This window comes from Cannabis sativa, chromosome 4 (assembly GCF_029168945.1).
Source record: "Cannabis sativa cultivar Pink pepper isolate KNU-18-1 chromosome 4, ASM2916894v1, whole genome shotgun sequence".
NCBI lineage: Eukaryota > Viridiplantae > Streptophyta > Magnoliopsida > Rosales > Cannabaceae > Cannabis > Cannabis sativa.
In genome coordinates this window covers 65,229,908-65,256,223 of record NC_083604.1, presented here as the reverse complement: position 1 = coordinate 65,256,223, position 26,316 = coordinate 65,229,908, and the positions used below count along the sequence as shown (strand labels likewise).

Sequence of the window (26,316 nt, the reverse complement as noted above, 5' to 3'; positions counted from 1 at the left end):
TGATGATCACCACAGACGACAGCACCACCTATGCTCAGATGGTGGAGAAGGCACTGCGAGCTGAGGGCGCAGTTGGGTGTATTTCGGAGTCAGCTAGTACGCCGGTGAGTGGCAGGGCTCCTACCCCTCCTGCATCAGGTTTTAGCAGGGGGAGTAGTGGTTCGGCCATTGATCAGAGGAAGAGAGCACCCACTGCTTCTGGTGGCTCGAGTCAGAACAAGAGGTTCCGGGGGAACCAGAACAGAGGGAGTCGTCCTGGGGGTACTGAGACCCGATTCTCCTATCCCGAGTGCCCTAGCTGCAAGAGGCACCATCGGGGTGAGTGCAAAGGTCAGGGATGCTTTCACTGTGGCATGCCCAGACACTTCAAGAGGGACTGTCCCTAGCTCCGATCAGAGGCACCGAGAGCTCCAGCGATACCCACTCCAGCCAGGGTGTTCGCTATCACTCAGGCTGATGCAGATGCCAGCCCATCAGTTGTCACAGGTCAGCTTTCTATTAGTAACTCGCTATATTCAGTGCTGTTTGATTCTGGGGCTACGCATTCTTATGTGGCGGCCAGAGTCTTTAGTAAATTAGATAGACCGTATGATAGATATGAATCAGGGTTTGGAACCCTATTACCTGGCGGAGAATTGGTTATCTCCAATAGGTGGATTAGGTCTATGCCGATCAGGATAGATGGTAGAGAGTTAAGTGCTGATCTGATAGAGATGAGTCTAGTCGAATTCGACATTATTTTAGGAATGGATTTCCTATCTAAATATTCGGCGAGCAAAGATTGTAAAAGGAAGATGGTGATCTTCCAACCGGAAGGTGAAGAACCATTTGTGTTTGTTGGTTCAGTTCAGGGATCCCGGATCCCGGTGATTTCGGCCATGTCAGCTAGAGATTTATTGCATGGCGGTTGTTTAGGGTTTCTGGTCGTGGTGGTGGACATCACTCGGCCAGATACCATTCAGCCAGAGGACATCAGGGTGGTTCGGGAATTTTTGGATGTTTTTCCCGAAGAACTTCCAAGGTTACCACCTCAGCGGGAGATTGACTTCGTGATAGACTTGGCACCAGGGGTGGAACCGGTTTCCAAAGCCCCGTATAGAATGGCTCTAGCTGAACTTAAAGAATTAAAGATTCAGCTCCAAGGGTTGCTTGACATAGGGTTTATTCGGCCCAGTGTGTCACCCTGGGGAGCCCCGGTTTTATTCGTCAAGAAGAAAGATGGATCTATGAGGATGTGCATCGACTACAGAGAATTGAACAAGCTGACGGTGAAGAATAAATATCCATTACCTAGGATCGATGATTTGTTCGATCAGCTTCAGGGGAAGACGGTCTTTTCTAAGATTGATCTCCGTTCGGGTTATCATCAGTTGAGAATCCGAGAGGAGGACATTCCGAAGACGGCTTTCCGCACTAGGTATGGACATTACGAATTTTTGGTTATGTCATTCGGACTAACCAATGCTCCTGCAGCATTCATGGACCTGATGAATAGAGTATTCAAGGATTTCCTCGATATCTGTGTGATTGTGTTTATCGACGACATCCTCGTGTACTCTCAATCAGAAGAGGAGCATGAGTTACATCTTCAAATGGTACTGCAACGGCTTCGAGAACATAAGCTTTATGCCAAGTTCAAGAAATGTGAGTTCTGGCTATCTCAGGTGTCTTTCCTGGGGCACATTGTGAGCAAAGATGGGATCAAGGTGGATCCCGGGAAGATCGAATTCATCAGGGATTGGCCGAGACCGAAGACAGTGACTGAGATCAGAAGCTTCTTGGGTTTAGCTGGGTACTGCCGTAGGTTCGTGGAAGGGTTTTCTAAAATTTCAATGCCCCTAACCGAGCTTACAAAGAAGAATCAGCGATTTATCTGGTCAGATAAGTGCGAAGCTAGTTTTCAGGAGCTAAAGCGGAGGTTGATTACAGCTCCAGTGCTAGCTTTGCCTTCAGACAAGGAGAAATTCGTAGTTTATTGTGACGCATCCAAACAGGGTTTGGGGTGTGTGTTGATGCAAGTCGATCGGGTTATCGCTTATGCCTCCCGTCAGTTAAAGGATTATGAACAGCGATACCCGACTCATGATCTAGAGTTGGCCGCGGTGGTTTTCGCATTGAAGATTTGGCGGCATTATCTTTACGGGGAAAAGTGTGAGATCTATACCGACCATAAAAGTCTCAAATATTTCTTTACTCAGAAGGATTTGAATATGAGACAAAGGCGTTGGTTGGAATTAGTGAAAGATTACGATTGTGAGATCCTCTATCATCCCGGAAAAGCCAATGTAGTGGCCGATGCCCTGAGCATAAAGGGTCCCGGGCAAGTAGCTAGTATGGTTCAGATCTCACCTCAGCTAGCAGAGGATATGGTTAGATCCAGCATTGAGTTTGTGGTGGGTCAGCTTCACAACTTAACGCTGCAATCTGACCTGTTGGAAAGAATAAAAGTTGCTCAAATGACGGATCCAGATTTAGTAAAGGTCAGAGATGAGGTGTTGGCTGGTCAAGCCAAGGATTTTTCAGTGTCAGACAGTGGGATGCTTTTGTATAAAGCCAGGGTTTGTGTTCCGAATAGTGTGGAACTTAGGAATGAGATCTTTGAGGAGGCTCATTCTACCCCGTATTCTCTGCATCCCGGCACCACTAAGATGTACCAAGATTTGAAACCGTACTTCTGGTGGATCGGTATGAAGAAGAATTTGGTAGAATTCGTATCGAGATGCCTCACTTGTCAGCAGATTAAGGCTGAACATCAGAGACCAGCAGGGGTGTTGCAGCCTCTAACCCTACCAGAATGGAAATGGGAAGATATCACGATGGATTTTGTGGTCGGGTTACCTAGGACCACGGGTTTGTATGATTCCATCTGGGTAGTGGTGGATCGATTTACGAAATCTGCTCATTTTCTGCCGGTTAGAACAACATTTACAGTAGATCAGTTGGCAGAATTGTATGTTAGGGAGATCGTAAGACTTCACGGAGTACCGAAGTCTATAGTTTCGGACAGGGATCCGAAGTTCACCTCCAAATTTTGGCAAAGTTTGCAACGGGCAATGGGTACAAGGCTGAAATTTAGTACAGCATTCCATCCTCAGAGAGATGGTCAGTCCGAAAGGACAATTCAGATATTGGAGGACATGTTGAGAGCCTGTGTTATGGACTTTGAAGGCTCATGGAATAAATATCTACCGTTGATAGAATTTTCTTACAACAACAGTTATCAGAGGACGATAGGGATGGCTCCCTATGAACTGTTATACGGTAGGAAATGTAGATCTCCCATCCACTGGGATGAGACAGGGGAGAGGAAATACCTAGGTCCAGAGTTAGTGCAGCGGACCAATGAGGCAATAGAGAAGATAAAAGCTAGAATGCTTGCCTCACAGAGCAGACAGAAGAGTTACGCAGATCCGAAATGCAGAGATGTTGAGTTCCAAGTAGGGGACCATGTGTTTTTACGGGTATCTCCGATGAAGGGGATTAAACGTTTCGGGAAAAGAGGCAAGTTATGCCCTAGATTTACAGGACCTTTCGAGATTCTCGAGAAGATAGGTCAAGTGGCATATCGGTTAGCATTGCCTCCAGCCTTATCAGCAGTTGACAACATATTCCATGTCTCAATGTTGAGAAAATACGTTTCAGATCCCTCTCATATACTCAGTTATGAGAGTCTTGAGCTACAGCCAGACATGACTTATGAGGAACAGCCAGTGCAGATCCTGGATAGAAAGGATAAAGTCCTTCGGAATAAGACCATAGCATTGGTCAAGGTTCTCTGGAGAAACAGCAAGGTGGAGGAAGCCACCTGGGAGCTAGAGTCAGATATGAGAGCTCAATATCCAGAGTTATTCAGGTTAGATTTCGAGGACGAAATCCTTTTAAGGGGGGATAGTTGTAAAGCCCGCTTAGTTAATTTGGAAATTAGCAGTTAATCTTGATTAATTATGAAATTATTTATAGCTATTTAAATAATTTATTATACTGTTATTTATGGAATTCAGAAATGCATTGCTATGTCATTCAGTAGTTTTCATATTTTGCATTTCTGGTGCCCGGTATTTTGGAACTCGGTGTTGGGCTCAGTAGAAATCACAACTTAGTATGTTAGTAGTTTGGGACGGTTTATTAGACATTGGGAATGTCGGGAATGGCCGGGAATTTAGAATTTCCCAAAAATACCCCTTTAGTGTGATTTATGTGGTTTTAGTGTGGAGGGGCAAAATGGTCTTTTTGCCCCATTAGTATTTTGTCTTTTAGTGAATTTGTTATTTGAAAAATAAATATTTATTTTATTGTTTATTGGCTGAAATGAAATGTTATAAGTGGCTTTTATTTCATTCCCTTCATTTTACAAAAAATACAAAGTTTAAAAAAGAGAAAATTTTCAAAAACTCTCTCAAGCTCTCTCTCCTCTTTCGGCCACCTTGGAGCAGCAAGGAATTGGTCTTCTCCCTTGAAGTTTTGATTGTGAATTCATCTCCTTTTAAGGTCCATTTCAAGCTAGGTTAGCTCTTGTTATTTCCTTCTTTAATTTGTTGAAAAAATGATGAAAATGATATGATGCATGCATGAATTTGTAATATTGTTGCTGCTGTGATTTTGTTGTTGTTTTCTGAGATGTAAGCATGTTGATTAGAGTTTAATTAAGCTTCTTGTAATGCTTGATTGTTAGATTATTTAAAATTATGATTTTTCTATGCAAAAATGTGATTTTTGAAGAAAATGTTGTGAATCTGCTGCTGGGTTGTTGCTTGATGTTTTAGTTATTTTCAGAGGTTGTAATATGCTTGTTTTAGTAGATTTAATCAGGTTTGATTGCATGTTAGAGGGGTTTGCTCAAGTTTGAGTTTAGAACTCAAAGCTTGAGCTTTAATGGTGTTTTTCATATCTGTGAATTCTGGGTTGTTTTAGTGCTTTGAAAATACTCTTTGGGGTATTTAGAGCAGGTCTGGAAGGTTTGGTATGAATTGGGTTTGATTTGGTTGAGTTATGGAATTTTGTGTGTTTCCTGCGAGGAACCGGAATTCCGGTTGTGCAACCGGAATTCCGGATGGGGGTCCAATAATTCCCAGAACCGGAATTCCGGTTGGGGAATTTTCAGAAACCCTAGTTTTCCTCGTTTTTATGTTTTAGGGGGTATTGCCATGCTTTTTATCGATAGGGAAACTTTTAGTTCCTAGTTTAAGTCCCCGGGAAGTGATTTAGCGTGTCACTTATAGTGTTGTGATTTTTATGGTTTAGGAGCCTGTAATCCGCTCGGCTAAAGTTCCAAATCGGGTTGGCCAAGACACTCGAATTCGGAATCCGAGTAAGATTAGTATAACAAGATGCATATGTAGATTACATGTTTAGCGTGCATGTAGGAAGCCTGTTAGATTACATTAGTTATGTATGTTGGCTTCGAACCATCCAACCCTGTCACGTCGGTACAGGCTGGAGTATGACCCGGCAGCGGAGTATGACCGGCTCGACCGATCGTGCCGAAACTTGGTTGGTGGTTCCGTACTATTGACGTATCCCGTCGGTACAGCCGGAGTATGACAAGCAGCCGGAGTATGACCGGCTCGACCGATCGTGAGGATATAGTAACACGTCGGTACAGCCGGAGTATGACCAGCGGCGGAGTATGACCGGCTCGACCGATCAGCCGTTACGTGTCAATAGTACTCGTCCCTATGAACGTTCGAACTCGGCACCATGTTGGACATGGCAGTAGTGGCTTAGTACCGTGTTGGACACGGCAAGGCGGACTCGGCATCGTGTTGGACACGGCAGTTAGGGTTATGATCAAGGGTATGGGCGTCTGATCATGACCGGGATTTATGTATGAGTATTATTATGCTTTTCTTACTGAGTCTGTCGACTCACAGTTTTACGTTTATGTGTAGGTAAAGGCAAGGCTAAAGCTGATGGACCGTGCGCGAGCTTGTGAAGATTGTACATGTCGGGGCAGTTAGGCCTGGAGAGTACGATCCTCGGGACAGCGAGGTTGATTTTATAACTGGTCGCTAGACCACATTTATTTTGTATATCAGTTAAACAGTTAAATCTTTTTGTAAATGATTTTATAATCGGGATCCCGAGTCTTTTGTAATATTGTTTTATAAGTTTAATTAAAAAAGCAAAAAAAAATTAATTAATCACGTTTTTCCATAAACCTCGTTGATTAGCAACGAGCTGCACAGCATGTTTAAAAATCACGTAATACGCCTATGTTAGTTAGGGTGTTACAGTTATGCTGCCGAAATTTCGGTAGAATTTGGATAAAATTTGATATATTATGTTCCGTTTTGTTTAGGGTCGACTCGCTCAACCGCCTTCAAGACGTGATACGTCGAAGGGGAAAGCTCCGATGCTTTCTCCACAAGGCGGTGGTGCACGGGAAGATAAATTGTTCTCGAAAAAGAAGATGGCCTTGATTCCTAAATCGCTAAAATGGATGGTTAAGATAAACGTGATATAATCACAATTCCTGTACCCCGAGGATTCATAGCACCGCGTACCCAAATCACGTTATCTAGAGAGGATTTCCAGCAGGTTGCTACGTGTGACTTCATCGGCAACCAGGGAATGCTGTTTGGAATGATGTATACTCTTCTTTAATCTAATTAACCTTATATATCAAATTCTATTCAAATTATTATAAGACACTAACACTTTTTTTGGCAGGCACATCTGGGAGAGCATCAACGGTATGAGAAAATTTTTTGAGTTTTACGACCCAGAGCTTCTCGTAGTGCATGAGAAAACCGATGAAGAAAAGAGTCAGTCTTTTGACGATGCGGCAAGACGATTGGCTGATTGGTTATCATTAATGAATAACAACCACCAAATGTTCTTTATTCCTTGGAATATCGGGTAAACTCTATTTAATTCTTTAGTGCTAATTGTTCATTTATATATTATGACTTCAAATTATTTTTATACTATCTTACTTATATTCCAATATAATTTTCTAGTGCGCATTGGACGCTAGTGGTGGTTATGCCAAAGAAAATTATCCATTTAGACCCTGTACATGGCCGCCCAATTCCCGAAGAAATTACTCAAATGATCAAAAGGTAATAATTTAATGACTTCTTATGTAACAAATTTAAATTAACTAATGAATTGAAATGCTAATATAATTTTTCAAAACAGTACATTCAGATATATAGGAGACGCACATGAGTATCTTGGCCCATGGCAAGGAATTTCACAAGCAAACTGTCCAAGACAACCTAAAAGCCAAGAATGTGGTTTTTATGTTTTGAAATATATCACTGACATCGTCGCACATGCAAACCCCAACTGTTACATACAAGATCAAAAAGCTGTAAGTTTTAATTATTGATTATAGTATTTATTATAATAACAAATATATAATATACATATATATAAACTAATATAAATTTTTAATTTTTTTAACAGTTTGGGGGTAAGAAGCAATACGATCTAAAAACTGAATTGTTACCATTACAGCGAAAGTGGATAGAACGATTGATGGCGTTGATTCACGATGACGATTGAGGTTGAAAGGCCCAAGAATTTTTCTTCATTATGTAATTTTTTTAGATTAACTTGTAGTTAGATTTATTAACTTATTAATATTTTTGACTAATTTTACATTAGTGTTTGTGTAATATTTAATTACATTTATGAAATAAAATTATGTATTTTAGCCAATTTTAAAATTAATTCAAATCTGCCCACTTTTGGCGTCGGTTGCTACGCCACATACAGCATCGGTTATTGGCTAGAAACCGACGCCATATGTACTCCTATGGCGTGAGTTCCTAGTTAATAACTGACGCCATAGGGGTACCTATGGCGTCGGTTCCTCAAAACCCTTTAGCGACGCCCTGATCAGCGTCGGTAGCGAATTTTGCCAAAACTGACGCTGAAAGGGCTTAAAAACTGCCTCTAAAGGGGGTTTTCGTAGTAATGACCACTTTTATGTATACTAAAATAAAAACTAAACATGCATTATCTAAAATAAAATGATATATTATACAATAAAATTTATATACCATATAACATAAAATATATACCTTACAATAGAAATATATATAATAATAACAATAAATAAAAATAAAAATATATAGGATGCTAATATAATTATATATCATGTCAACAAAAGTACAATAGAAAATAGAACTTAAATATTACTTAAAAAAAATTATATACCGTATAACAAAAAATACATATACCATACACCAAAACATATATACAAAAAATAAGAATAATAAAAATATATAGATTACTAATACATATATATGTATGTATACTATAGTAACCAAATTATATACCACAATTAAATATATATACCATGAGTACCATTGTATATAATAAAATAAAAACTAATTAAATATTATTTAAAATAAATAATCGTATAATCAAAAACTATAAAAATAATAATTAAATATATGTACCATGACAATAAAATTATATACATACATTAAAATATTTTTATTATGCTAATAAAATTATATACCACTATTATGCATATCATAATAAAAATTAAATATCATCTAAGAATAATAATATACCATACAACAAAATAAAAATATACCGTACAACAAAATCTATATACCAACAACCCAAAACAACTCATAAAAAATTAAAAAAATTGACATAACTTTAAAATAAAAAAGATTTTAACAAAACTAATATAGATGTACCATAATATTTAAATAATTTGATTCTAATTCTAAAACAATAAAAAAAAAAACTAATGATTTTGAAATGAGGATATTTACTAATATAGTCTTATGATTTAGGGTTATTTGCTATATTTTTTTGAAATGAGGACATAAACTAACCAAGTCCTATTATTTGGGGCCATTTACTATAATTTCTCTAATATTTTTACACTTAAACCCCACAAATACTAACGTTAAAAACGTTACACGTCCGTGCACTTTTTTTGTTTGATTTTAATTTTTTTTTTCAACAGCCTTTTTTTTAAAAAAAAATAAATAAATAAATTATTCTTTCTCACTCTTAATACTTTTTTTAAAATAAAATCTCATTATTTTTCACTAAAAAAATTAATAAAAAAATAAAAAACCTATCTCAACCTACTCTTTATGATGATATTTTTTTATTATTAAAATAAATAAATAAAAATATCATTTTAATTTCTTTTGTATTTAATTAACCCAAAAGATTTTTTTTAGAATATTCAAAGAGCAACTAAATGATTTAAACAAAACTTATTGTACCAACTGGTTTCAAACGTTATTAGAAACTAAACAATATAGCAACTCTTCGCGCTGTTAATTTAATCATTTTTAATATTATAATAAATAATTACTTAAAAATATAATTTTAATATATAGTAAAATTATAAATATATTATCTTATTTCATATTATTATTAATGATTTTATTTATTAGAAACTAAATGTATAACTTTATTAATAATTATTTGGAATTATTTATTAAGAAGTTCAAAATTTCTATATTATGTGTAGTATTTTAAATTGCTTGATTAGAAAAATTATTTTTATAAAAATAAATAAATAGAGTGGTGTAGAAAAAAATTACGTTGTTCCCCATAATACATTATTTTCATATCTCGATCATTCATAACTATTGTTATTATTGTATCGCACTTGTTGTCTCATTGTATCTCGCTTATTTTTATCACTGTATCTCACCCACATTGTCATCACTGTATCTCATCTCTTGTCATTACCGTAATTTACTTGTAGTCGTCATTGTTGTATTTTCCAAATCTCACTACAAAAAATCTTACTTTTAGTCAATCCAAAACTTGTGACTAAAAGTGAAAATATTATTATGACTAATTATAAATTATTATTATGTTGTGACTAAAAGGTCCGTGGCTAAGGTATTAGTCACGAAAATTACAATTTGTTGTGACTAAATGTATTTTTGGTCACAATACTTGTTATGACTAAAACTAAATTAGAGACAACTTGTAAATAAATACTATATGTTTTAGTCACAAGTAGTATTTTGTTGTGACTAAAAGTCACATTTAGTCACAAAAAAAATATGTTGTGACTAAAAAGTTGTCACTAAAAATAGCAATTTTTTGTGTCTACATCTTAATCTTAAATTTCATCTCGAATTTTAAATATTTTTAAGACATTAGAAAAAAGTCATTAGTTTGTTCGGTTATCATCAATTAATATGTTTTAAAAAGTTATTATTGTTTTTTAAATATCTTAATTAAAAAATATTAAAAAATGTGACATTTGTTATACCCGAAATTCGGTTGGCACTTTAGAGGATGACACGTGTCAACCTTAGAGAATACGAATCAACGAATATAATGGCAATTATATTAAATGATATTAAAATAGAATAACTCATTAAATGCAGAGTTGATAGAGTATATTTATAACTCGCTCACTGTAAAGTCTTAAGCGAGACAAGGATGTACAAACTATTGATTCATGCTTTGACGAGAAACCATTTCGCGTCAGAAGACACAATCATAAGGACGACATCAGTAATACAAAGCAAGGCACCAACCTCGCTACGTATAAAATGGTGATGACAAGACATGTTGACTGTTAGAACACTTAGCGTATAATATACATTGTACTATAACTAAGTATCACAGCTAGAAGAACCTAAGTGACGGATAGCGAGGGATCCATCTCGCTATAGGAAGGCATACTCATGGTACCTTCACTAATCAGCTCCAGACATCTTTCAATGAGATCCACTACTCCGTCGAGTCAGCTCTGTCAAATAGAATCTGACATCCAAATGATGTTGACTACTGAAGTTCACCTTGTCACAAAGAACTGCAATTCTCAAATGAACCGTTATGTCTTCAATCATAGAAATGACGGGATTTCCATTATTAACCTCGGAAAGACATGGAAAAAGCTCCAGCTTGCTGCCAGGATTATTGTTTCTATTCAAGTTCCCAGCGAGCTGCACTTTGCAGTGTATCTAAATTCACGTCAGCATTGACCCATTAAAAGTGAATAAATCACAACTGTATGATTTTCAATTAATAATCGTATTTATTTACGTGGTGCGTAATTAAAGCCCACCATTTCGGGAAATATTATTATGGGATTCGTATCTGATTGTAATTAACTGCCACCCTATGTTACAATATATAGGGGCAGAATGTACTGAAAAAGAGACGAAAAATCTTTGAGAAAAAGAACCCTAGTTTTTATGAGAATAATCTGAATAAGATTGACTTGTGGACTATGCAGAATTTTAACTGCAAAATCACGAAAAAAGTTTGTGTTATATTTTCTTCTTTTATTTTCTATAATTTCTGTGCAAACTTATCACGAAAATAGGCTTATTATCGTTAACAAAAATCTACGTCAACAGTTTGGTGCTTTCATTGAGAGCCTACGTAAAAAAAGCTCAGAAAAAACCCTCCTAACCAAAAAAAAAACCTTTCACCATGGTTGATAACAGAGAAAATGTTGATACTCATCTTGTAGAGACTACTCACCATCCTGGAAAAGAGCCAATGGGCTCACGGAGGCCTCCCAAATCACGAATAACATGGTCCACACGTTTAAGAAGGACCCAACATAAAGGTGGCCAAAACCCAGAATCTACACTGTCCACACGTTCAAGGAGGACCCAACGTGGCCAAAACCCAAAAATAGGGAGTGAAGAACCTAACATAAGTGTTGGTGGTGCTCAACCCATGGATGATGGTGCCTATGATCCCACGAGATACATACCGATTGTCGAGTTGGAAAATTGTAACCTCAGGCGACGTCTGGAGGAGGCAAATCGACGAAATGCTGAGTTGGAACGGGGGGCAGCCGCAGCCATGGCGGCACAGAAAAACAACGCACAAAACCAACTTGATCTTGGAGTGAGGAGACCACGAGGCAGACCTCGCTCACGAACTAGGACGCAAGAGACGGCTCAGGAGAACGCTCAGAAATAACAACCTGGGGAAACTGAGGGTCCCCCTGAAAATGAACAACCAAATGACCAATCGGAGCCTTCTCACAGAAATGAGAATGGAAGGTGACCCGAGACTAGGGAACAAGAAATCCCCCGTGAGAACAAGGGAAATCCTGGACTCAACCTAGGACGGGTGGGTTGCCATCGAGGTTTCATCAATGTCCTTCTTGAACAAATAGGGAAGGGGCACGTACAAACCCCAGCTGGGGGCATGCAACAATCCATACCCAAGGGAGAAGGCATGTACGTGACGAGGCGAGTGCCAGCTCGGGACGCACAAGAACTCGTAGTCGATCAACGCGAGGAGGGGATGGAACCCGTCGCGGTACTGATCGAGAGAGTACAGGCACAAGTAGAACTGAAAGTTACTCGAGGAAGAGGTCCATGAGTAGGACGAGGTCCATGAGTAACTATGACCAGCAACAGCCCGATCTTCGTAATCACTTAAACCAAAAAAAACCTTACCTTCGCCAACAACTCAATCAAAAGCAAGAGGATCCTATCCAATTGCGAATTAATGAGTTGGAAGACCAATTCAAGAGGTATCAAGTTGGGGAACATGGAAAACAGTCTAGATATGACTCGGACGAGAAACTCAAGCCTTTCCATCCAGACATTATGAATATCGAATTCCCCTAGGGATTCAAGAACGCTCACGTCTCGTCATATGATGGGACTACAGATCTGGTCGCGCACTTGAATAATTTTAATACCATCATGAGAGCCAGCAATGTGACGAATAATCTACGTTGTATTTTATTCCCTACCTCGCTAGTTGGGGCAGCGAGCAGCTGGTTCAACAAATTTACCCATCATCCAATTACCTCTTGGGAACAGTTGTCTAAGGACTTCAAGAAACAGTTTAAAGCAGCAAGGGACAGGCGACCTGAGGCATCCTCCCTCACTAACATAAAGCAGCAGTCGGGCGAGACGCTTAAGGCCTACTTAAGCCGTTTTAGCACAGTTGCTGCAATGGTTAAAAACTTGGACGATAGTACCCAGCTCACTACTCTTCAGGCAGAGATCACAACTGATCTTTCCACTGCTGGAGGCGAGCTATGGGATGACCTGCAGGGTCCCCCAGTGAAAAACATCAGCGAGTTCAATGAAAGAGCTCAAGTGTTTGTTCGAAAAGAGGAAGCAAGAAAAGAGATGAAGTTTTTAAAGACCGGCTCAGGAAGTAAACCCAACACTGTCTCGACAAGCACCGTCTTGACCAAGGCTGACAACCCAGAAGCCTCTAGTTCAAAGAGGAAAGATAACTCTAAGGAGTCAGCTAAGGACAAGAAAAAACAAAAGAAGCACGACAAATACGTGCTAATCTACACTATTTACACTTAGCCTAATGAAACTCGGGAAAAGATCTATCTCGCACATGAGCACTGGGTCGCATTCCGTAAACCTGAGCCATAAGGCATGCAAGACATAAGAGCGATGCAACCAAACTTTGTAAGTATCACAAGGACATTGGGCATACGATAGAGGAGTGCCATCAACTGAAAGACGAGATAGAGAGTCTCATCGCGCGAGGTCACTTCCAGCAATATGTGAAAAGACAAGGCAATGGACAAAACTAGCCAAATTTGCCTAATAACCCAGGCAACCAAGGATTACAACCTCCTCCTCTACAAGGAGAGGATATTCTGGTTATCTTGGGAAGGCTACATATTGTAGGGGAAAGTAATAATGCCCAAAAGAGATATGTAAAGGAAGTGAAGAACGAGCAGTCTGCTTTTGCTCCAGAACCTTTTAAGAAAGCTAAGACTGAGGAACCTCCGATTGTATTCTCAGAGATAGATGAAAAACACGTGAGATATCCTCACATCGGCCCACTAGTAATTATTATCCAGCTCGCCAACAAAAGGATAAAAAGGGTGCTAGTGGACAACGAAAGTTCAGTGAATATCCTTTATAAGGATACACTGAAGAAAATGGGACTTGAAAAAGCCAAATTAAAACCTTGCATGGTAAATCTGTGTGGATTTACAGGTGACAACGTTGCCAGTCAAGGAATAATTGAGCTCCCATTAATAGTGGGCAAAGCACCTTTATCCACCACAATAATGCAAGACTTTTTAGTTGTCGACTTGTTGTCGGCTTACAACATATTGCTGGGTCGACCAGTGTTAATTGGACTAGGGGCAATTAGTTCAATTAATTATCCCTGAAGTTTCAAACACCGATAGGTGTGGGAGTAGTGCGAGGTGACCAAATGCTGGCTCGCAAATGCTACCGCATAGGGCTGCAGAATAGAATGGTCGGTCACCAGCTAATGGCAGTCGTAACTGAAGAAGGTGAGAAAAAGAGTGAGGATCTTGATCCTCAGATTGAAGATGAAAGGAATTTATTGAAACCTATTGAGGAATTGGAAGTGGTTGTTCTAAATCCAGGAAATCCCACAAAGTGTGTATTCATTGGGAAGAACCTGGATGAACAATTGAAATAGAAACTAACAAGTTTTTTTAAGGCAAACCAGGATCACTTCGCTTGGAGCCACGCAGATATGATAGGGATTGACCCTAAGATTATCTACCATTACTTGAATGTCGACCCAAATTACCCAGCCAAGAGACAGAAGAGACGACCCTTGGATTCCGAGAGACAAAGGGCACTCAAGCAGGAAGTGGATAAGTTGTTGGTTAATGACTTTATACGCAAGGCATTTTATCCCTCGTGGCTATCCAACCCTGTTCTCGTCCCAAAATCAAATGGAAATTGGAGAACTTGTATTGACTTTTCAAATTTGAATAAGTCGTGTCCAAAGGATTGCTTTCCACTACCCAAGATTGACCAATTAGTGGATGCAACTACTGACACGAGCTTATGTCGTTCATGGACGCATACTATGGATATAACCAGATAAAAATGCATGTCCCTGACCAAGAGCATACAAGCTTCCTAACCAAGATGGGACTTTATTGTTATAAAGTCATGCCGTTTGGTTTGAAAAACGCTGGGGCAACATATCAGCAACTTATGAATAAAATGTTTGCGAGAAAAATTGGAAGAAACATGGAAGTCTACGTCGATGATATGTTGGTGAAGTCGATAAAGAGTGGAGATCATACAACAGACCTCGCGGAGTGCTTTGAAATATCAAAATCTTAGAATATGAAGCTTAACCCGAAAAAATATTCCTTTGGAGTTTCCTCGGGAAAATTTCTGGGATTCATAGTCAACGCGAGGGGTATTGAAGCGAAAACCTAAAAAGATTAAGGCTTTGATAGATATGTCATCACCAACTAAACCGAAGGAAGTTCAGGCCCTAACAGGAAGAATGGCAGCTCTTAACAGATTCATTTCAAAGTCAACTGATAACTGTCTACCATCTTTCAATGTATTGCGAGACAACAAAAAGTTTGAATGGACAGAAGAGTGCGAGGAGGCCTTTAAGAGCATAAAAAGATTATTGTCGACACCTCCAGTTTTGGCGAAACCAATAACTGGAGAGACATTTCTCCTCTACTTAGCTGTCCCAGAAAATGTGATTAGTGCAACAATAGTGCGAGAAGAGGGAAAGTACCAGCAACCTGTTTACTATGTTAGTAAGAGGTTACTGGGGGAAAAATCGAGGTATCCCCCTCTTGAAAAACTTGCCTTATGCCTAATCCATGCATCTCGTAAGTTACGACCTTACTTTCAGGCACATCTGATTAAGGTGTTAACTAATCAACCCCTGAGACAAGTTTTGTCAAAACCAGATGCTTTTGGAAGATTGATAAAATAGACAATTGAACTGGGGCAGTTTGACATAACGTATCACCCACAAACGTCCATCAAGGGCCAAGCCTTGGCAGATTTCTTGATAGAAGGAGTAACTCGATAGGAAAATTTGCTTGTTCAACAAGACGTAGATACTTGGAAATTATATGTGGATGGTGCATCCAATGAGCATGGCTCATGTACAGAGGTGATATTAATTTCGCTAGAAGGCTTCAAGTTTCACTATGCCTTAAGATTTCAATTCAACACGTCAAATACCGAGGCTGAGTATGAAGCCTTGATCACTGTTTTGAAGATAGCTGAAGTGTTGAAGGTTAAAAACCTCATATGCCATAGTGATTCACAACTGATTATAAATCAAGTTCTCGGGAAATAACAGACTAAGGGCTTAAAATGTCAAAGTACCTAGAGAAAGTTCAGAAGAACTTGAAAAAGTTTGATTATTTCAAAATCGAGCAAATACCAAGAGAACAAAACTCTAATGTCGATGCCTTAGCAAAAATGGCCTCGCAGAATGAATTGGATGAATTGAACTTGGTTTCAGTGGAGATGTTAAACGAACCAATTATATGTGAAAAGGAAGATGTCGAGATGATAGATAGCTCACCCACGTGGATGACACTCATAATCAACTATCTTCTCAATGGACAACTTCTAGCTGACAAAAACGAGGCACGAAAACTCTTGTACTCAGTGCCTCGCTACACGATAGTAGAGGGCAAATTATATAGAAGGGGCTATTTGATGCCTCTCCTACAGTGTGTTCTTCCTGTAGAAGCAAACGAGATCATCAGAGAAATCCATGAAGGCTTTTATGGGGACCATGTAGGTTGGCAAAGCTTGTCAAAAAGGATTATTCGACAAGGATAATACTGGCCAACCATAAATGAGGACACCCACAAATTTGTCAAGAAATGCGATAAATGTTAGAGATTCTCACATATACCTCGCGTAACACCAACGGAACTAAGGATGATGACCTCGCCTTACCCATTTGCAATATGGGGGATAAATTTGATTGGGGCACCACCCACAGGGCGAGGAGGAGCAAAGTACGAAGTGGTGGCTGTTGACTTCTTTACAAAATGGACGGAGGTTGAACCTCTGGTGTCCATAACCTGCAAAAAAGTTCTTGACCTTGTAGTCAAGAACATAATTTTTAGGTTCGAAATACCCATTAAGATAGTATCAGATAACAGATTTCAGTTCGATGGTGAATTATTCACTGAGTTCTGTAAAAGGAACAAGATTATCAAAAGCTTCTCGTCAGTCTCCACGCCTCAAGCGAATGGGCAAGTAGAAGCTGTAAATAAGACCTTGAAAGATACTATCAAAAAGAAATTAGACGCTGCCAAAGGTAGATGGGTCGATGAATTACCTCAAGTACTTTGGGCTCATAGGACAACTGAGAAGACAGCAGCGGGACATACTCCATTCTCGCTAGCATTTGGCTCGGAGGCAATGCTACCAGCAGAAGTAAATATTGTGACTCACAGACGAGAGTTTTATAATCAAGAAGAAAACCAAAAGCTCTTAAAATTATCCTTAGATCTACTTGATGAAAAACGTACTGAGTCGCAAATTACTGTTGTTGGAGGAATTTAGACGACACCAAAATAAATAATATTTTAAAAATATAAACAGAAAATGTGCGAGTACTCAACCTAGAGCGGCGAGTATTCAAGCTATGGATGTACAGACGTACTAAGTTGAGTACTTGCACATTTTCTGTTTATATTTTTAATATATTATTTATTTTGGTGTTGTCTAAATTCCTCCAACAACATTTGGTGTCGTTTGTGGGAAAGAAATTTTCTGTTGATTTCGGAGGAAAATCATCATGGCTGGAAACCAGACGAATGGAGATAACAACACTGGATCAATCAATGTTGGAATGATGAATATTCTACTCACAAGTAATGGAACAGCACCTGTCCACACCATCAACGGAGGAGTGGGACAGACAACCATTACTCCTCTCAACTTATTCCCTGAAACTGCCGCTCATGTTGGAGAAACATCTACACCGGCAGCCATTGTGGGGCAATTCCCGCCTATTACACCTACTGTGGTGTCTGAAGGAGTCATCCAATTGACCACGACCCAGTATACGGCCTTACAAGACCAAATGCAGGCTGAAATCAATGGAAGGGTCAAAACCCGACGTCCTCCACGAGTACCAACCACACGTTCAGATAACCCCCAGGTAACGAATACTAGGCGACGAACTACTTGCACTCGCAGAGAACGCAGGACTGGACAAGAGGGACTAGACTTGAATCAACCAACACAGAGGGATCAAGTCGCACGAAACTCCAACCGTGAAGTGCCACAAGAGGAGGACCCCGAGCGACGCAACCCTCATAGCAGGGCCCAACCGCGTAATGAGGTAAACGATGTTGAATCTCGTTCTTCATCCTCACAAAGTCGTACTCCTCGTGTATATACTAGGTCTGGCTCTGTGGAAACACCGCGAGGAGGAAGGTACCAAGTTCACAGAGGTGATCCTCATGATCACCTCAATGCAATTTTTACGGCGCAGTCCCAAACGCCCTGAAACTGCGAAAAGCCTCGTGATCCTCAATTGGGCGATCAAGGCATAAACAACGGTAATAACCCAGCATTGTCAACCTACCTAACGCACCAACTGTGCCATCAGCCTACATCTTACCAGGGAATGGGCATTGACTCATTCTATCTTGATAAAGGTATTTCAAATTTGACAAAATGAAGCACAGAGTGCCTGCTACTCATTCATTATTTAGACAGATGCGCCTCTCTCCTAGTCATCCAAGTTCATCGTTCGATCAATCATTCATATAGGAGGACTATATGAAATATCTTACTAAAGTATTACAACTATGATTCATTCTTAACTTAATATTCAGACCTCATGAGTGGACTCACTTTTTTACTTATTTTGATCAAAGTACAAAGGTTTTGTTATTTTTAGTCATTATGTCTATTTAAGTGGTGATCTTGGAGGAATAATATCAATCACTTGACATCCATCAAATGCCTCCACTATAATTATTTTGTATCCTTCTTTTTCTTTTCATATGATTTTGCTTACTATACTCGTCGTTGTAGCATTATAAACATTATTTTTACTATTGATCCCATTAGAATAAATTTGACCCCTTCCTCTGTTCGTGCCTAGATATATGGTATATTTTAAGAAATAAACATCTATCTTAGTAGCGGGATCCCGGGAAAAAATAGGAAAGTTGATTGAGAACCTTAACAAGGATAAGTCCGAGAAAGGTTAATCAAATATTGTTGAAGCAAAATCGAGTTCTCCTTCTTCTTCTTCTCCTTCTTCTTCTTCTTCTAATAAGAAAAGGAAATAGAACAGTAAGGACAACAACAGTGGCAAGCCTAAAGACAAAAAGGAACCTAAAGCCAAAAAGAACAAAGCCAATCCTAAGTCTAAGGACAAAAAGGAAAAAGGCAAGTATTTCTATTATGGCGTAATGGGACACTAGAAGAGAAAATGTAACGAGTATCTCTCTAAGCCTAAGAAAGGCAAATATGATCTACTTGTTCTTGAATATAATTTAGGGACTCCTATTATTATGCTTGATGAGATTACTAAGAATAAGGAGAGACTTAACTTCCCAAGGATCCTTACTGAAGTACACATGTATCAAGACTTTCCCTATACAATTTCTTTCACTAATGAAATCAATCAGGATATTAAATTTCAAGTGAAATATGAATCGATTCCTATAGTTTGTAATCATTGTAAGGCTAAGGGGCACAAAGTGAACGTTTGTAGAGAAAAGGAAGAGCCAAAAGGTATGAAGCAAAAGAAGATATGGGTTGAAAAGAAGAAATTGTTAGTGGAAGACTCGGTTGTAGCACCAAAGATAGTGGTTGATTCAAAAGAGTTCCAACAAGTGAAACAGGGCAGGAAACAAACTGCTATAGTGCTTCATCCTCCTCATATTTTAAATGCTTTTCAGGCACTAGATGAAATTGGCGAATGCACAAAAAGTGGAGAAAATTTTTCTAGTACAAAAGAAGGGAGAGCCTCCTATTTCGAAGGGATAAGATTATGAGTTAGAACATCCGAGGGATCAATAACCACAAAAAAATAAATAGAGTTTAAACTTTTAATCTATAAAATGAACATAGGGTCGGTTAGTTTTCTCGAGACGAGAGAAAGGTATCAAAGTTGTGCGACTTATATGTAAATATAATTGGAGGATAGTTTTTTACTTCGAATAATGCATGGTATGCTGGAGGTCAAATTATAGTTAGCGGAAATCCTCAAATATTTCAGATAATATAATTTGGTGTTCTATCAAACTAATTCACTTGTAAGTTCTAACAACTTCTGGAAAAGAAATCTTTTCGTACCGTTTTTTTATGGCTTTAATGAAGAGCAAGGAAGATTTATATTATGGCAAGATTTAAAAGAGCTAGCTGTAAAGATAAATGAACCATGGATTATGCTTGGCGGTTTTAATGATATTCTCCATTCTAATAAGAGAGTTAGTAAGAGATTCAAGATGAGTTTCTTGGAAGCTTTCAAGAATTATGTGAAAAAAGGTAAAATGAAAGACATCAAATATTCTAGGTCTTTTTATACCTGGAATAATAAGCAAGGCAATGAGGAAAGATCTTTTTCACAAATTGATCGAGTTATGGCAAATGAGGAATGGTTATTGAAGTTTCAAGCAGTCAAAGTGGTTTTCTCACTGAAGGTTGTTTTGATCATAGCTATAACGCCCTAAAAATTAGGCACGCTACACCAACCGATTAAGACACCCTAATCCCCTAAATCGGATTATTACTAGAAAGATAAGCGCGGAAAATTTAAACTTTATTTGAAACTGAATGAAAATTAAACTTGTAACAACTTTAAACTTTACAACCAAAAGATACATGTTTCGAGATCTTGTAAATATTTTCATAAAAATATTACAAGTTCATTTTACGAGCCGACCTAAGCGGCAAAATTAGAGTTACAAAAAGCATCACCGGTGGACCCTAACCCGCTTGGTTTAGTGTGGCCCGAACATGTACAAGCATCGCCAAGGTCTCGCACTCATGGCATCACGGACTGATTTACCCTTTCCTGCACAGTAGAGCACCCGTGAGCCAAGCCCAGCAAGACAGTATAAATAACCATGTACACAATAAATATATAACACATAATTAATGATGCCACAGCACTATTTGTCTATTTAATATAGACCTGCGTGTTACGCTCACACGCCTATATATGTCTATGTGGCATAGACCAGCGTGTTACGCTCACACGTCTATTTAGGTCTAGATAGCATACACCCACGTGTTACGCTCACACGTCTATTTATGTCTATGTAGCATAGTGTTGGAAATACTTCACCAGGATCTAGATTTACTACCATGTATGTTTCATTAACATCCTAATATGAATTCTAAAATAATAAAATAAACACATATACAGTTTAGTAAACCTTACATTGGGTGCAGCGGAATATAATGACTCCTTCCGTTCAGATCTCTAGCCCTTGATTCCTTTCTGTAGCAGAACATAATCAAGATCTGAACCTGGATCTCTTTCTCTCCTTCTTTGATGCTGATTCTCCTTCTTGTTGATTGGATTCTACACAATCTTCCACACTATGATTGAGATACCACTTGATGTGTGTGGGCACTACTCTATCACTAGGCACTAGGGTTTGAAATTGAAGAGGAAAAGATAAGGGAAGTGGTGGCTAGAAAGTTTTATCTGAAAGGAATGAGATGCTTGTGCATAGTTTCCTGAAGCCAACACTTTCTATTTATAGAATGCCATCTAGGTTTAGGTTAGAATTGTATGGCATTAAAATAATGAAAAATATAAATGGTAAATCTTATACAAAGTGGTCGGCCATATAAGGGATAATGGGCCTCACTTTGCAATTTTGCCATTTTGTTATTTTTCAATCCCATTTTCTCAAAAATACAAATTTTCAAATTTTAACCATTTAAATGTCAATTCCAATTATTTAATAACTAAAAATTAATTATTAAATAATATTGTCATGTAATATATTTATTAATTTAGACATATAAAGTCTCTTAATTAATAAATAAACCTAGAATCTCTTTTCTTTACAATTTTGCCCTTGCTTAGTGAAAATTCATAAAGTAGACATAGTCTAACTTTAGAATTATAATTGATTAATCAAAATCAATTAACTGAGTCTTACAAGCAGTATGGTCTCAACTAGTATGGGGACCATAGGCCTATATAACCGAGCTTCCAATAAGTTGAACCGAATTTACCAAGTAAATTCCTTAACTTATTAATTCCTTATTGAATCCACACTTAGAACTTGGAATTGCACTCTCAATCATATAGAACGCTCTATATGTTCCACGATATAGATACACTATTAGTTATCTATTGTTATAATTCTAATTTGATCAATGACCCTCTAATAGATGATCTACATTGAATAGGAACTAAATTACCGTTACACCTTCAATGTATTTTATCCTTAAAACACTTAGCTCTGTATAAATGATATTTCAGCGAAGTGAAATGAGATCTCAACCATTTATCTCTGTTTAGCTAAGCTCGAAGGATATCATCGTTTCACTTCTAAATTCCTATAGAAGTTATAGACTCCATATTTATGTTAGCGCTCCCACTCAATTATACTATCATGTTCCCAAAATGTACGTATCACCCTGACCCAAAAGTAGGCTTAATTAACAAATCAAAGAACGTGTATAATACTCTTGAGATCGAACCTAACCATATCAGGATTAAGATCATTTGATCTAGGATCAACAGGTGATATTGAATTGAATAGATATTACGGTAAATTTTAATATATCTAATAAAAGTTCAATATCGGTCCCTTCCGATGTATACTCCATACATCCGATACTGGTAAACTTTGCCAATGCCCTGGAAAGGACATAACACTTATCCAAGGTGTAAGAATACATATCGCTAATTATCATGCCAGTCTAAATCCAGTGAACTGACAAATCAGGGAATAAACTTTCGAACATATAATTAAGATTATATTCCACTGTGCTGACAACACTATAATCATTAACAAATTCATATGTTCTGTACTTAAATAGAATTCATACATTATATGCATATAATCATGAAATAAATCATGTGAACCATGCAACATAAAATGTTATTTCTGATCTTTATTAATAAGTAAATCTGATTATATTGAAATGGGTTTTATTTAGGGCACAAAACCCAACAAACTCCCACTTGCACTAATATAAAACAAAATGTTCATTTCAAATAATCTCAACACCTTGATATACAAATCAAGTGTAGTAGTAGTATACTCCCCGTAATAGTATCTGACAGGTTGAATTAACCACAACCTTTTTCTCCACCATTACTCTTCCTTAATAACAAAATCCTTGATATTGTGAAATTCCTCTCTATATGTCTACTCTCTTGGGATACTGGATTCTATACTTTTGGCAACTACGTTTTGGTTAATCAGGAAATAACACTAGTAGTTAAGACAAGTTGGAACGGTGCCACATATGTATAGAACTTTTCTTAGACTGAATAAGTACCTTTCCTGCATCTTTAACATTCAGTCTCTCTCTGGTAGACCTAGAGACTTCAGGTAGGTTTTTACACTTCTCCAAAATCAGTACTCCACCCCAAGAGTAATCACCATCTCATCAGTAGACTTTTTAGCACAAAGGCAAGTCTCGAAATCTGATGTGGTGTAGTCTAAGAGTTTTAAAAACACCCTTATCGACTAACATATAGTTCCTCTTCTTAATCTTAAGATTTACTTGATTGTCTTCCAATGTTCCTCTCCTGGATTAATCTGATACCTACTCATTACTCCCACTCAACAGCAGGTTTCTGGTCTAAGGCATACTAAAGCATATCTGAGACCTCTCACTGTTAATTTAAGAAATTCTTTCATGGCTTTATCTTTTCTGGAATAGTTTAGACTTTTCCTTAGATAAATAAAATCTATGCCTAGAAGTCGAGAGGCTTCTATAAATTTCCATTAAAAAGAGAATGCTTCAGCATCTTACTAAAGTAAGTTGCTTGCATTAGAGTAAGTAATTACCAGGTATACCATAAGCCATAGGTTTAGATAAACTCAAACCTATAATACTAGGAACAAGAAGTTTTGTTAAGTCCATTGAATAGACTTATTAATGAAAATTTCCTTTTATGTCCTTGTAAAAGAAAACTTTAGGTTACTCCATGTGAATGGATCAAACCATAAATCTAATGGCTTTTCTTCTTAGTTTCTTATCTTGACAATCCATTACTTATTGAAACTCACAATGGATTTTAATCACTAGTGTCTTCCAAGTCATAAGAAGAGTGAGTTCCATGAAACCCTCCCACTACGACAAGGTACCGTGAATTATGTCTAAGAAAACTAAATGGTATTGACCTCTTCAGTTGTGTCAAGACAACAGAGGCAGTGGGATCATCTTGTATCGAATAAGATGATAGAACACTTATGGAATCAAAAAAAAAATATCTCCTTTATTTGCTACTTTGTTTTTCAGACTTAGTCATTTTCTTAGAAAAGTAGTATTTGTATAAACAAACACTTTCTTATCTAATGACTATGGGATGGTCCACCCCTAATCACTTAGAATAGCTAACAAACATGCAAACCATGGTTAACAGTTCTAGCTTTTCATAAGATTTCGATTAGGTCATCCATGAATCTAGTAATGGTTTTCACTAAATACCCAACCATTGCATCATTCTGAAATTGTATTACCATAGAAGGACTTAGGCAACGACTAGTAACTAATCATCAATATGCAAAAAGAATTTCTTCTGGGGAGGTAAGTTTGGATATAATTTAAAAATCAATTTAATGATCTTTGAACTGCATATCTACTAACTATTTCTCCACCCCTATCAGTTTGCAAGATCTTTAACCACTTACCTTGATGGTTTTTTACCATTGCTAGAAATTCATGAAATTTTTCAAACATTTCAAATTTCTTTTGCTTAAGGTAAAATCTAGAGTGATTGTTTTAAGAATATAACAAAAAACTCATATCCACCCCTGAATGTACATCCATCTGCGTATGAGATGAACTTACTTTCAGTGGATATAGGCATATTAACTCTTTGCAGAGATTGATCTTGTCAAAACCACTATGAACAAGATACAAATGCCATAGATTTAAAAAAAAATGTGGTTGTAGTCTTTGATGACTTAGGTTTAGTTAATCAAAGAGTTCTTAGAATAGTGCAAGTGGATCCTGGTCACAGAATACTAAACTCATATTCCTTACTAACATGCAGTTTGAATCCATTGATAGAAACTGGTTATTAAACACTTGTGAAAGTGAAACTGTATTGTATTAAAAAAAATTATTTAGAATCTAAAATTTAAAGTGAAAGACTTAAATTTATACCAAATATAATGAGTAATTCTTTCTTGGACCACCACTACTAATTTAACTCTAAGTCTGATTTGCCCATACAAGTACGTAAGATTAAGGATTTATATCATTTTGGGATAGAATTTCGGGAATATAATCATATGCGTCATTTCATTTCTTAAGAGAAAATATAGAATGACATGAAATGATTTATAAACCATTCATCCAATGATATGTTATTGAGCTAATTCGAAATGAATAAGCTAAGAGGAATTAGGATAAATTCGTATTGACATAAGAATCCAACGATGCTCCGATTAGCGAGAGTCAAAGTAATCTTATTTATACAATCTTCTTGTTTCATATTGTAAATACTAGTCTAAGGTGTCATCAATTGATGAACAGCTAGATGTTGCATTTACAATATTTATCATTCGAGATCTAACACTATTATGTTTGTCTAATGTTTGTCTAACAATATTTACCATGGCTCTGGTGCCAGTTGTTGGAAATATTTTACCAGCATCTAGATTTACTACCATGTATGTTTCATTAACATCCTAATATGAATTCTAAAACAACAAAATGAACACATATAAAGTTCAGTAAACCTTACATTGGGTGCAGCGGAATATAATGACTCCTTCCGTTCAGATCTCTAGCCCTTGATTCCTTTCTGTAGCAGAACATAATCAAGATCTGAACCTGGATCTCTTTCTCTCCTTCTTTGATGTTGATTCTCCTTCTTGTTGATTGGATTCTACACAATCTTCCACACTATGATTGAGATACCACTTGATGTGTGTGGGCACTACTCTATCACTAGGGTTCGAAATTGAAGAGGAAAAGAGAAGGGAAGTGGTGGCTAGAAAGTTTTCTCTGAAAGGAATGAGATGCTTGTGCATAGTTTCCTGAAGCCAACACTTTCTATTTATAGAATGCCATCTAGGTTTAGGCTAGAATTGTATGGCATTAAAATAATAAAAAATATAAATGGTAAATCTTATACAAAGTGGTCGGCCATATAAGGGATAATGGGCCTCACTTTTCAATTTTGCCATTTTGTTATTTTTCAATCCCATTTTCTCAAAAATGCCAATTTTCCAATTTTAACCATTTAAATGTCAATTCCAATTATTTAATAACTAAAAATCATTATTAAATAATATTGTCATTTAATATATTTATTAATTTAGACATATAAAGTCTCTTAATTAATAAATAAACCTAGAATCTCTTTTCTTTACGATTTCGCCCTTGCTTAGTGAAAATTCATAAAGTAGACATAGTCTAACTTTAGAATTATAATTGATTAATCAAAATCAATTAACTGAGTCTT

The 26,316-nt window shown here is 37.4% G+C and overlaps 1 protein-coding gene across 1 annotated transcript; it reads left to right on the top strand.

Annotated features, from left to right (window-relative positions):
- The first annotated feature begins 12,626 nt into the window (after positions 1–12,626).
- Positions 12,627–14,355, top strand: LOC115713608 (uncharacterized). The gene is made up of 3 exons (XM_061113884.1): positions 12,627–13,223; positions 13,487–13,898; positions 14,096–14,355. The coding sequence occupies exons 1-3, from the start codon at positions 12,627–12,629 to the stop codon at positions 14,353–14,355; spliced, it is 1,269 nt and encodes a 422-aa protein (XP_060969867.1).
- The last annotated feature ends 11,961 nt before the right edge of the window (positions 14,356–26,316 follow it).